The sequence below is a fragment of the Eptatretus burgeri genome, chromosome 11, assembly GCF_056783735.1.
Source record: "Eptatretus burgeri isolate ZD-2024b chromosome 11, Ebu_testis_v1, whole genome shotgun sequence".
In the NCBI taxonomy this organism is placed as follows: domain Eukaryota; kingdom Metazoa; phylum Chordata; class Myxini; order Myxiniformes; family Myxinidae; genus Eptatretus; species Eptatretus burgeri.
This window is the reverse complement of record NC_140971.1, coordinates 6339886-6354134: the sequence shown is the minus strand read 5'-3', so window position 1 is coordinate 6354134 and position 14249 is coordinate 6339886. Positions and strand designations below refer to the sequence as shown.

At 48.1% G+C, this 14249-nt stretch overlaps 1 protein-coding gene across 4 annotated transcripts in view; it reads right to left on the bottom strand.

The window, feature by feature from the left end:
- Positions 1-14249, bottom strand: part of LOC147016396 (uncharacterized) — a 37790-nt gene that overhangs the window by 9066 nt on the left and 14475 nt on the right. For 3 of the 4 annotated variants that reach the window (XM_085844997.1, XM_085844999.1, XM_085845000.1), the window contains exons 2-6: positions 10823-10988; positions 10556-10660; positions 10129-10353; positions 9431-9493; positions 4208-4263 (exon numbers count right to left, since the gene is read on the bottom strand). In XM_085844997.1, the coding sequence (XP_085701123.1) occupies positions 4208-4263; positions 9431-9493; positions 10129-10353; positions 10556-10660; positions 10823-10918 (545 nt within the window). In that variant the 5' untranslated portion in view covers positions 10919-10988. The remainder of the gene's footprint in view (positions 1-4207; positions 4264-9430; positions 9494-10128; positions 10354-10555; positions 10661-10822; positions 10989-14249) is intronic. The other variant, XM_085845001.1, reaches the window with a different exon arrangement.

The following is a 14249-nucleotide window of genomic DNA, read 5'->3' as shown; positions in this document are numbered from 1 at the left end:
AGAGAGAGGTGGCGAAGGCTAAAGAAAAGGCATCTGGCGAGCTGTATGAGAAGTTGGATACAAAGGAAGGGGAAAAGGATTTGTACCGATTGGCCAGACAGAGGGACCGAGCTGGGAAGGATGTGCTGCAGGTAAGGGTGATAAAGGACGCAAATGGGAATGTGCTGACAAGCGAGGAGAGTGTGTTGAGGTGGATGGAGTACTTCGAGGAGCTGATGAATGAAGAAAATGAGAGAGAAGGTTGGAAGAGGTGGAGATATTGAATCAGGAAGTGCGGTGTATAAGTAAGGGTAAAGTGAGGACTGCTATGAAGAGGATGAAGAGTGGAAAGGCGGTTGGCCCAGATGATATACCAGTGGAGGCATGGAAGTGTTGAGGAGAGATGGCAGTGGAGTTTTTAACCAGATTATTTAATAAAATCTTGGAAAGTGAGAGGATGCCGGAGGAGTGGAGATTAAGTGTACTGGTACGGATTTTTAAGAATAAGGGTGATGTGCAGAGCTGTGGTAATTACAGAGGGATAAAGTTGTTAAGCCACACCATGAAGTTCTGGGAAAGTAGTGGAAGCTAGGTTGAGAGGAGAGGTGATGATCTGTGAGCAGCAATATGGTTTTATGTCAGGAAAGAGCACCAATGATGCAATGTTTGCTTTGAGAATGTTGATGGAGAAGTATAGGGAAGGCCAGAAGGAGTTGCATTGTGCGTTTGTGGATTTAGAGAAAGCTTATGACAGGGTGCCAAAAGAGGAGTTGTTGCATTGTTTGAGGAAGTCGGGAGTAGCAGAGAAGTATGTGAGGATCGTGCAGGATATGTATGAGGACAGTGTGACAGCGGTGAGGTGTGCGGTAGGAATGACGGACCGGTTTAAGGTAAAAGTGGGATTGCACCAAGGATCGACTCTGAGCCCTTTCCTGTTTGCAATGGTGATGGACAGGTTGACGGACGAGATCAGACAGGAGTCTCCATGGACTGTGATGTTCGCGGATGACATCAGGATCTGTAGGTGGCAGGCTGAGGCGAGCCTCGAGAGGTGGAGGCACGCACTGGAGAGAAGGGAAATGATAGTCAGTAGGAGTAAGATGGAGTGCATGTGCGTAAATGAGAGGGAGGGTGGTGGTATGGTGTGGTTGCAAGGAGTTGAGGTGGGGAAGGTGGATGGGTTTAAATACTTGGGATCAACTGTCCAAAGTAACAGAGAGTGTGGGAGAGAAGTGAAAAAAGAGAGTGCAGGCAGGATGGAGTGGGTGGAGAAGAGTTGCAAGAGCGATTTGTGACAGAAGGGTATCTGCAAGAGTGAAAGGGAAAGTATACAAGACGGTAGTGAGACCAGCTATGTTGTATGGTTTGGAGGCGGTGGCGATGATAAAAAGACAGGAAGCGGAGCTGGAGGTGGCAGAGTTAAAGATGCTGCGATTCTCGTTGGGAGTAACGAGGATGGACAGGATTAGAAATGAGTACATTAGAGGGACAGCGCAGGTAGGACGGTTTGGAGACAAAGTGAGAGAGGCGAGATTGAGATGGTTTGGACATGTGCACAGGAGGGAAGCGGGGTATATTGGGAGAAGGATGCTGAGGATGGAGCCATGAGGTAGGAGGAGAAGAGGAAGGCCAAAGAGGAGGTTTATGGATGTGGTGAGGACGGACATGCGGGTGGTTGGAGTGTCGATGGAGGATGTGGAAAACAGAGCGAAATGGAGACAGATGATCCACAGTGGCGACCCCTAATGGGAGCAGCCAAAAGAAGAAGAAGAGCAAGGATAGGACAAGGTGAGAAAGGGAGAGAGGGTGGGGGAGTTAGCAGAGAGAATATGTTATGCTTTTTGAAAAACAAAAACAAAAACACACACACACACACACACACTTTTCAGGAATCGGCAGGTTGGAGTCAGTGTAATTACAGACTCCAGTATGTATTGCGCAAAACCCAAAAACCTTGAGTTGCTTTCATGGAAAAGCAATGCTGCATTTCTTTAGACATTTCAGGGATATGTACACAAACATTATCTCTCTATATATTACTAAAACTCTCATCATGTATGTATGTATGTATGCTCCCGAAATACAGCCAAAACAGTACACGATAGCGCAGCAATTTTAGGGCACCTTTCTCACCATTCTCCTGCGAGACAGAGTGTGCAATATCAAGTTTCATTCAAATCGGGCAACGAAAAAATTATTCAAAAATAAATTTCCGATTCAGTAAAGTACTCTACGGGAGAATTTGATCAATGCAAACAACCTCAGCGGTATAGTTCGCTGGAGCTATCTTTGTTTTGTTTTTTTTTAAATGTTTTTCTTTATCAACTGCTGTCACAACGGCAACCCAATGGGTTCACGGGTCGTCTAGTATATTACTAAAACTCTCATCTTGTATGTATGTATGTATGTATGTATGTATGTATGTATGTATGTTCCCGAAATACAGCCAAAACGGTACACGATAGTGCAAAATTTTACGGCCATCTTACTCACCATTCGCCTGCGGTGTGCAGTATCAAGTTTCGTTCAAATTGGGCAACGAAAAAATGATGAAAAAAAATCAATTCCCGATTCAGTCAAGTACTCTTCGGGAGAATTTGATCAAGGCAAACAACCTCAGCGGTATAGTTCGCTGGAGCTATCTTTTTTTTTCTTGAAATGATTTTTTTTTCATCAACCACTGTCACAATGGGAACCCAACGGGTTCATGGGTCGTCGAGTTCTTTATAAACAGCTGCGTGTGACGGGTGGAAAAAAAAAATTTGGCTCGGTAATTTAGAAAACACGATAACACGCAAATGGTTCAGAAATCAGGTGTTATTTCAGAAGCATCCGCTCAGGGTGAGTGACGGAGCACGAAGCACCCGCTCAGGGTGAGTGACGGAGCACGAAGCACCCGCTCAGGGTGAGTGACGGAGCACGAAGCACCCGCCCTGAATGACATTGACAATGGGCGCTCGGCAAGTGGCTTAAGCACTCAAGCAAACACCCCAATGAAATGGTTGATAAGGAACTGCTGGCCAGGCTGTCGCTGCACACCATATAGGATCCCTTTAACTTTGAAGCTGGTCTTCACCATACACGCATCAGTTAATGAAATAAAATGAATTTGTTCAAATGACTTTATCCCCAAAAGAGTTGCTGCTTAATGCAGAACAATCCTGGAGACATCGCAAACTTCAACTGCCCTTGAAATGCACATTGCAGAAAATCCACCACGTTTCCTGCTCGCCTGTGTACGCGTCACGTGGTACATCCATTCAGGGTTCGTGCAAACGTTACAACTTTAATTTAAAACCTCCATTTTACATCAGATTTGCTTTGATTCCCTGCAGAGATTGGCAGTCCCTCTGGAGGACAGGGTGCGAGGTCGAACAGTGAATGCATTAAATCATATTGCTCAATGAAGCTGGTTAATTTTGTTACGTTCATAAATTTTTTGTTCACGATATAATTCTCCAGTTGGAAAAGATAAGTTTATTGCTTTGGAAGTTTCCCATTTTGTTGTATATGTATGGAGGAGGGAAGATAGCCTTGCTTGCTTAAAGTAAATAGGTATATCTCCTTAGTTATTAGACTTCTTTATTTCTTTAAACCATCAGATTTCACTCCAGATTTTGACACTTATTTAATCCGGACGATATCTGAGCCTCAAAACTGAAATAGTATTTCGATGATTTGCTTTAAGGAGTCCGTGAGAGTAGATCGTGGAAAATCGTATCATATAATGCATGAAATCGCTCCAAGGTCCTAATTTCAAAACTACAGTACTTACAAAAGCGATGTACACAGCTATTCACAACTACTATGAACAAGCATTCGATATAATATGAGTGAGGAAAGTGAAGAAAAAAAACTATCGTCAAGAAATCGTTGCGGCCTGTTCCAAGTCAAGGCATGGTTGAGCAGGCCGAAAAACATGGCGGCTTCAAACCCCAGCAAGGTTAGCTCGGATATGCCTCAAGACCCCATATACAGCGGTGACCGAGGATGCGCCTGATAAAGGATATAATTAAATAAGGCTGTTAATTATCTTCAAAAGGGGTGTTTTAATTGACCCAAACACCCAATTTTCAGTCGTACACTTTCTTGGAGTTTTCTTCGTATGCATGCAAAGTTTCAGGCTGCTAGGTTTCAAGGTTTTGGAGTTATGGAGGACACGCTGACACACATTGACATTTATTAGCATAGATTTACAATAATAAATATATAGAAAACAGAACCTCACCTTCCTGGGTCAATCCCCAGCAGCACTAAGGGCGTTATGGGTAACATTTCCCTGCACTGCAAGAAGACAAAGACATCGTCAACAAAGTCATCGCTAATGAATCAATGAAAAGTTACTGATATCCATTTGCATTCGACACACTCAGGAGTTATTAACATGCCGGCACTCAGGGAAACGGCAACTTGAAGGCCTGATGAATTCCTCACAGGTTTGTCGTAAGAATGCACTTTGACACAAGAGGAGGCCGTTTGGCCCATCATGTCTGTGCTTCATCACCAACCCATTGATTTAATCATCTTCTAATGATACGATTCCGATCTTCACCGTGTACAGGTGTTTCAAAAAGAGTGATGCAGCTTTAAATGTTTCTGTTTCTTTGTAAATAAATCTCAGGAATGTGAACCAAACATTTCTTGAAAGCTCATGACATGGTATTTTCCATCACTGATTGTTATTGCAGTAAGTCACTGCTGGAGTTAGTGAGAGCCCAAGGTCTGAAATTGTCATTTACGCAAAATCCTTGTAATTGATGTTCTCGATGTGTGCCCCTCAGTGGTTCAGATAGGCATTGATCCTGACTCCAAAGTTCTGTCCAACTTTCCTGTAGGTGTCATGTGGCACTGCCTGGAGGTCATCTGACACCTCCTGCTTCAGATCATCCAGTGTGGCAGGGTGGTTGGCATAGACAGAGCCATTGGCAGCCCCCCCAAAACCAGTAGTCCAGACGGTTCAAGTTTGGGCTATGGGGAGCCCAATCATGAGCGATACCCAGGGAAATGAGGCGGTTTCTGAAGAGCTGCCCCAGGAAAGTGATGGTGTCACCAGCTGTATGCAGGAGTGCACTATCCTGCATAAACCAGGTCATGCTGAGCTGATTTGGGATGACCTTTTTGGCTAGATCATTATGGAACTTCTGGAGCACGGCCTGGTCGCACTCAATGTTGATTGTCACCATCCTGCTGTTGTCATTCTCAAACCAGTAGGGCCTGACATTGAAGGTGCAGAAGCATGTGACCTTAGGCCCTTTCAGGTACCTCTCTGTGATCTCCTTGGGTGGTTCTGACCACCAGAAAATGTTGTGGTTGTTGATGGCACCGTTCAAGTGTAAATGGGCTTCATCACTGAACCAGATCAGGTTGATCTAGTTTGGGTACCGCTCCATCCTGTCATTGAACGAATTCATATCACCTTGACTCAGTTTATGCCTAAAAGAGACGATGTATGGGAAAAGCTTCAGTTCCTCAGTGAGGATATGCCAGACTGATATTGGTTCGATGCCGAGCTCCCGGGAGCACCGGCGGTGGGACTTCTTTGGACTGTCCACTGCAGAATCCCGCATGGCGTCGATGTTGGCTTGGCTCTTGGTGACTGATGCTGGCCTGCCACTGTTGCCCTTGCTATGGTTGTGCACTGTAGGTCAGGTCAGGTATGGGAGCATGCACCAGAGCAGCACGTCGCTGCGTCCATGTTCCGCTGGTACTCAAGGGGCCCCCGTCTGGCCATCCCACAGGCAGATGCCTGGCCCATCCCCATCTCCTTGAGATGCTGATCAACTTGCTGCAACCACGAGGCACATGGTCGGCCCATTGGCCTCCACCACTCATGAGGCTCCCTCGCTGAGAGAATCTGGTGAGCAGGATCAGCATCAGGAAAATGAGCAATGTGTCCATACAGCCACAGCTGACACTCACGGACTATGCAGGCAGTGTGACCACTTCTTGGCTTTTTTCACAAGATCTTGGCTATTCGTTGTTCACCTTGGTGTCTTGGTTTTCTATAAGTTTTCTAGGCGTATAAGTTTTCTATTATCATCGCTTTTCCGAAACCTTGTGAATTATTGGCTTTTTTCATTGGCTCACCTTGGCATTTATGAAAATGAGGAGTGGTCACGCTACATTCAGGTAACAAATCTCATTTGAGTCTCTCTCAGCAACCGCTTGTTGGACACAAAGTCCGACCAGCGACAGCCAAGGATTCTCTGAAGAGACCTGGTACCAAAGTAATCAAGTCTCAGTCTCAGATCCGTACCGGGCGTAGTGGCGTGCGCCTGTAATCCGGCTACTCGGAGGCTTGGGTTGGAGGATCGCTTGAGGATGGGGGCTCTGCACTGGGCAGGGAGTGGAGCAGCCCGGAATCATGGCGAAACCCAAATCCTGATCCCTGTGTCGTAAGAGGCGACCAGGGTTGCGTCAGGAAGGGCATCCGGCGTAAAACCTGTGCCAAATCAGTATGCGGATCATAACAGATGATCCGCTGTGGTGACCCCTAACGGGAGCAGCCGAAAGACGAACAACAACAACAGTCTCAGATCCCTGGTCAGAGTCGAAGTCTCACATTCGGAGAGCACCAAGACTGGAAGCACTAAGGACATGAAGACTCGGACTTTTGTCCTCCTGCACAGGTACTGACAGCGCCATACCCCATGATCCAGTGAATTCATGACTCCCCAGGCCCGACCCAGACCTCTATTGACCTCTGGCTCACAGCCAGCAGGGACATGAATATCACTGCCAAGGTAAGTGAATCTCTCTGTGACCTCAACATCTTTCCCACAAACAGGTACAGGCAGGATAGCAACATCCAAGATGTAAATGAAAGCCTGGATCTTGTTTTGACCAAGGAAACCCGTTATCCCGGCGGTTTCGACTCCTCATTCAGCACCATGAGGGCCCCCAAAAGGATATCCAGATCACCTGCAAAATCAAGGTCAGAGATCTTGACATTTCCATTCAGTTCTGGATCATCCTCCAGTGGCCATCGACGAGCACATGGTCAATCTCCTTTACCACACCACAAGCGTTGGAATACCAAGTCCAGCGATAAGCCTGTGGGCGCTGAAACCATGGACAAGCCCCCTAAGTCCATGACTTCTTGCAAAGTCAAGGAACTTAGTGCTATTCTGGTTCACAGTTCCAAGCCCATGTCCAAGACCAACACATGTCTCATAACCATCCCAAACAGTTCCAGTCGATGCATTGAAATCCCCCAAGACTAGAAGAGTATATCACCCGGGGCACAATTCAACCAGACTCGAGCGTAGCATAGAATGTGTCCTTCATGATGAGATCACTCGCCTCAGTTGGAGCATCCACAGAGACCAGAGAAACGACACCCAATGACTGACGAATCCTTCATCTCATCATACGCTCGTTTACCGGTGTTACTTCAATTATCATTGGAGTCAGCTTATTGGATACAGCGACAGAAAGTCCATGGGCATGGTAACCATCAGAGTGACCAGACCAATAGTAGGTGTAACTACCCGCCATGATCTCGCCGCAATCCAGTTTCCAAAACTCAGAGAGTGCTGCAATACCGATGTTCAAACGCTTGAGCTCAGATGATAAGAGAGACAGATGATAATCCTCTCTTTGGGATAAGACATTCCAAGCACCCACCTGAAGGGACTGCCTCAGGTTAACCCAAGGAAATCGCCATCTGGTGGACAACACCTCAGCACCACCCTGACACGCACTACCGCAATCTGACCGGAGAAGGTCACCCCGTTGTTTTCCTCCCATCATCAAAAAGTGGGGGTCCCGAAGGCTTTGCTCCAATCCCGTAATCCGGTGAGCTGCCCTGTGAAGGGCAGCTGCACAGGAGGTACTCCCACAGAGTGGGTTTTCAGATTTCCTTGCATTTTTATGTTTTGCGGAGTGAAGGGTTTTACAATGGCCGGAGTGCAAATCCTGCCACCAACCTCCTCAAAAAAGTAACCCAACAGCAGGAGAACGTCCGCAGACAGTTGGGCACTAGATATGGATGGCCGTTGGCTCACAAGAAGCTCCTCTGCCCTTTGACAGGTTTTGTTTTTAATCCTGATGGGTATCCATATTCCATATCCATACACCCTCCTCACCAGGAAACTCGGTGGGGGAGATGGTTCAGTTGCTGACAAACCGCCCATGAAACAGGTTAGTACAAGTTTACATGGTACCTGTAGGAAGTCACATATCTAATCTGGCCTGACCTGACATTCAGGTGAAACCAGAGCTACCACTTTTGTCTTCTGCTTCACTGTCAATGGCATTGTTGAGCAATGGAGCTAGCAATCCCAGGGAACAAACACCACGATAATAGCACCAAACTCTGAAAAGGAAAACGGTTTAGGTCAAAAAAACAAAGAAATGGCAGGAAATCAAAGTTGTATCAATCTTTTTGAAACACCCTGCACTCCGGGTGAACCCGCGCCAAGCACTCCGGGTGAACCCGTGCCAAGAACTCCGGGTGAACCCGCGCCAAGAACTCTGGGTGAACCCGCGCAAAGAACTCCGGGTGAACCCGCGCCAAGAACTCCGGGTGAACCCGCGCCAAGAACTCCGGGTGAACCCGCGCCAAGCACTCCGGGTGAACCCGCGCCAAGCACTCCGGGTGAACCCGCGCCAAGCACTCCGGGTGAACCCGCGCCAAGCACTCCGGGTGAACCCGCGCCAAGCACTCCGGGTGAACCCGCGCCAAGCACTCCGGGTGAACCCGCGCCAAGAACTCCGGGTGAACCCGCGCCAAGCACTCCGGGTGAACCCGCGCCAAGAACTCCGGGTGAACCCGCGCCAAGCACTCCGGGTGAACCCGCGCCAAGCACTCCGGGTGAACCCGCGCCAAGCACTCCGGGTGAACCCGCGCCAAGCACTCCGGGTGAACCCGCGCCAAGAACTCCGGGTGAACCCGCGCCAAGCACTCCGGGTGAACCCGCGCCAAGCACTCCGGGTGAACCCGCGCCAAGCACTCCGGGTGAACCCGCGCCAAGAACTCCGGGTGAACCCGCGCCAAGCACTCCGGGTGAACCCGCGCCAAGAACTCCGGGTGAACCCGCGCCAAGCACTCCGGGTGAACCCGCGCCAAGCACTCCGGGTGAACCCGCGCCAAGCACTCCGGGTGAACCCGCGCCAAGCACTCCGGGTGAACCCGCGCCAAGCACTCCGGGTAAACCCGATGAATGTCAAAGCCAATTATTTGTTGCATTTTGCTTCATTTGATGAAAGACGGCACTTTGAACGCTTGGTGATTTTTATATCGATCGTCTGTTCCAGTTGCTTTTGATGGTGTATTGTGACATCACAAGGACACTCAGCTAAAAGCTAAATCTGCAAACTATTATGATGGACCGGGTGTGTTTATACGAAAAACAAAAATCTAGCTTTTTTATGTAATGCCTGGATTTGTGCCCCCCAGTTTGTTCATTTTTTAATTTTTTTTAAATATGTAAACGATTTATCCTCTCACTTGGAGTTGGTTTGGTGGTAATATGAGGTCTGCAGATGAGGTGAGGTCATCCAGGGGTTGCATCTAGAACAAACAAAAACATTTTACAATTCACATAATTGGAACCAAATACACACGAAGCCAGCTCCATGTGGAGCAATTTCAACATTCCAACAGAGCATCATGTCATTGGGAATTGGTGGGGAAGGGAGGAGAGGTTTGGTAGAAGGGGGGAGGCAAACAAACTGAATATGTTCATTACCCCCTCTGCTTTCCACCCCAATAAGCCACTTTTATTCCGTTGGAGAACAAAGGACTCTTTGAACTCGTGTTGAGGGGTTGGTACCATGCTCACACACACTTCTCAAGCACGGGTTGAAATAGCGAGCAGCCGTGGGAATCAAACAAACATCGGCCAATGGAGTCTTTAACAACTCGATGAAACAGTCAGCACCAGCTCAATGCACTCCGGCAAAATAAATTAACGGTGTTTGCATGAACCTCGGTGATAGTGGGGAGAGTGGAAGGACTCTTCGTTATTTAACTTGAATCAATGTCGAGACGATCAAGGTTAAACCCACAAATTGGTGGAAGTCTGGCACATCCAGGCAAAGCTGGTAAAATGCAGAAGGAAGCTTTTGGTCCATCACGGTTCCTGGCCTCGCAAATAAAGTCAAGGCACACAGGGGTGCAAGGACATGCAAGCTGATCACACTAACCTCATCCTCTTCACTCGTAGGTCTTCTACACGCAGAGATTGTTAACTTGTGATGATCAATTCTGGTCGTGCCATTCTTTGAAGTCTGCCGATCACCATCCCGAGGATTTGTCAACGTAGCGTTGTTGTCTAAGTATTGGATGCCATGAAGCTGAAGATCATCAGAGTGAGACCCATCAAAATGCCGACTCAAGAAGCGCCTTGTCAGCAAGTGCAGGTCATCGACCTGGTGATGCAAAAGACAGGTTCATTTCACGTATCAACAGCCACGCAAAACAAATTTTGTAAAACCATCAACGGTCCACTATTTTACACTTCCTGGTTTTCTCTCTGCCACGACATGTACAACATAGTGAAGTTGCTAGCGAACGAGTAGAATTCAAGATCGTAAAACAGATCAATAAAAAGGAACAATGTGAAAAGCGAACCCTGTAGCAATAGAGGGTGGTGACCTCCTGCAGAAGCAACGCCACCTCGGTAAACGTCAGCCTGTGACTTTTGGTGCCACGTGACCAACCCCAATCCAGCGTCACCTGCAGAAAGAACAGAGGAAAAGGAGAGAAAACATTTTGGAACAAGAACCGATTCAAAAGACAAACAGACCTGGTCATCCGATGGGCCAAAAGTGCAGAAACTTGGAGTTTAATCACGTGATTCAATTATTGCCTTGACAAACGTAGAACCATGCCTCTCACCCTGTGCAGACACTTCTCCAGAAAATTTGGAATGGAAGGAGTCCACAGGTCTCTACCTGCAAGGCGCTGTCTCCTCAGGTGTTCCAGCAACTCCATCCTCCGCTGGTCGTAACAACCATGCCCCAGAAAACCCCAATCACTCCCATGGAAACCAGCGGATGGTACTCTGCACATCACGATGAAACGAAACTCAGATTCGCAAGCTCTTTACTCTTCCCAATTGACTACGAGCTGACATCACCAGCTATATCTACTCACTGGAGCTGCTGTTTTAACAAACTACATTTAATACTAAAATAGCACTCGGTCGAGCACATGCAGTGGCGAACAAAAGTATTCACCCCAACCATAATGGCACATTTTGATTAATTATGCAGAAACAATTTTTCCAAATTAACATTTATTCATAACCAGCAAATACAACCCGTCGTTTCACTGACGGGACTATTAAAGGAGGAGGGGGAGGAGGGGGAGAGAGAAAGAGGGAGAGGATGGAGAGAGAAGGGAGGGAAGGGATAGAGGAGGGAGAGAGGAGGATGGGGGGAGAGAGGGGGAAGTGGGGCAGGGAAGGGAGTGTTCTGGACATGTGTTTGATAGGGGGACTTGAGGGAAAGCCAGGGTGTTAAAAAAAAAAGTGTTTCAAAAAAAGACAAAACAACAAGCTTTCATTTGTCAAATTCATATATTCTTTGACACCCCTTCCTCTCCTCGACCTCCAACGAGTTGTCTGGTGGGGGAGGGCGTTTGGGAGGAGGATAGAGTGAGGGGAGGGAAGGGAAGGCAGCACAAGGGGGGAGGAAGCAGCGTGGGGTGGGAGGAGGCAGAGAGAGGGGCCAGCGTGGAGGGAGGCGGAGGCAGCGCGAGGGGACAGCGTGGAGGGGGAGGCAGCACGAGGGGATAGCGTGGAGGGGAGGCAGCACGAGGGGATAGCGTGGAGGGGAGGCAGCGCGAGGGGACAGCGTGGAGGGGGAGGCAGCGCGAGGGGACAGTGTGGAGGGGGAGGCAGCGCGAGGGGACAGTGTGGAGGGGGAGGCAGCACGAGGGGTGGGAGGCAGCGTGAGGAGACAGTGTGGAGGAGGGGGAGGCAGCACAAGGGGACAGCGTGGGGGAGGGGGAGGCAGCACAAGGGGACAGCGTGGGGGAGGGGGAGGGGACAGCGTGGGGAGGGGGAGGGGACAGCGTGGGGGAGGGTGAGGATGCGCGAGAGGAGGGTGAGTCGGCGCGAGGGGAGGGCGAGTCGGCGCGAGGGGAGGGCGAGTCGGCGCGAAGGGAGGATGAGGAGGCGTGAGGAGAGGGTGAGGAGGTACCAGGGGAGGCCAGGGGAGAAGGCTGTGTAAGGTGAAGGGAAGAAAGCGTGAAGTGAGGGTAGTCAGCACACCAGGGAATTACCAAGGCGATAAAACGCACCCAAACAGCAACATTATATTTTTAACCGCAGTGTCCCATGTAAAACTGGACGGAAGCATTTTAAAATTAAAACCCATGCAATCTACCTGGCAAAGGCTTGCTTGCTTGCATGCCCCAACCCATATACACTCCTCCAACGTACTCGCATGCAGACACGCAAAAACCCCACCATGTCTGACCTCCGTGTATGCCGTCTCCATTACTCTACGTTTTGAGCCACTGCCGACTATTAATATATTGCAGAAACTATTAGTGTATTTATATTCATGTTTTGTCATGAAAGCAGATCGCACAAAACAGGAAAAAGAAAAGAAAAACTGCATACGTAATTGCCGAAAATAAAGGAGCCCTGTTGAGCCTATCATCGTGGATTGTAATAGCAGGTTAGAGAGCATGGCTTTGCGCTCATTGAAGTTCGACTTTTTGCACATTCCTCAATGTTTTCGTCACTAAATATAATCATCCGAACAGTCAAAAAAAATGAAGCTTGATGTTAATTTTTACTGTTCTTTTTTTTTTTTTAGCAATTAAGCAAAGATTGGTATCTCCATCAGCGAAGTGATGGGTCTTACTTCTTGTGGTTTTGAAACGAACAACCAAGCAGCTTGGTGAGCGCTCCCCAAGTGGCTTAAGCACTCAAGCAAGTACTCCAACGGAATGCATGGTTTGGCAAGCGATTACCCATTGCAGTCAGTCATCACCACCATATGATACGAGATAAAGGATAATCCTGGAGCTCCCGGTCACTGCCTCCTCAAGGCATGGCGGGATGGGTTGGCAGTGTGCAGAGGCTCCCACAGTACTCTGCGGAAGATTATTCTAATTATCTACTCTGCGATGAGAGAAGAGCTTATTCCTGACTTCCAGGTGGTTCCTTTCTTGGAAAATATTTAAGGAGTGTCCTCTGGTATTTGTGTTATGCTGTTGGGTAAATAAGTCATCGAGGTCCAGTTTAACCATTCCATGTAAGATCTGGAACACCAGGATCATGTCTCCTCTTCTTCTGCGGTAGAACAGGGAGCACATGTTCAGTTCAATTAGCCTCTGTTGATAGCTGAGATGGCAAATACTGGGGATAAGTTTGGTGGCCCTTCTCTGCACCCTTTCAACCTTGTCAGCATCTAGTTTGAACCTCTGGTGCCAGAGGTAGTTAGTTACCAGACTCCAGGTGGGGACGAACAAGAGTGTTATAAACAGCAGGAGGGTCTTGATGTTCAGGGGGACGAAGGTCCTCTTAATAATACCAAAGAATTGGTATGCCCTGTTGACAACAATTGAAACATGTTAGTGAAAATTCAACAACCACTCCCAAATCCTTTTCTGTAGCTGTACTCTGCAGTTCAGTTCCTCACATTGTGTACCTGACACGAGAATTACTCCTGCCTATATGGAGGATCTTACATTTTGACTCGATGAAAGAGAGTTGTCATCTGTCAGCCCAAGCATCCACTTTGTCCAGGTCTGCTAGGAGAGCTTCTTTGTCTGCAGCGTTACATATGGGTCCATCGATCTTCGGGTCATCTGCGAATATTTGTACCCTTGCCTGCACTACCGACGGTAGGTCATTAATGAAGGCTACAAACAATGTCGGCCTGAGCACAGTTCCCTGCGGTATTCTGCTACGTACCAGAATCCAGGGAGATGCAGCTCCATTGACTATGACACGTTGGACCCTGTCCGTCAAAAAATTGCGAATCCAGACTAGGATCTGTCTGTCCTTGGATTCCATTGGTGGCCAGCTTCACAAGTAGCCTCTCACGCGGAACACTGTCGAATGTACGTCTGAGGTTAAGCATTTCATACAATTATTTGGAGTTCTCTGTGCTCCTTGCAGGACTCCTGTAGACGCAGCCGACAAGCAGTTTGCTCCTTCCATCAAGACACGAGGAACACCATTGAACCTCTCTAAATTGAGATTCGACATTATCCTCTGAAGCCTGTCACATAGATTTAGCATCGATAGCGACTCCTCTCTCAAGTAGAGGATAGCGACTCCTCTACTTGCATCTTTGGATTCAAT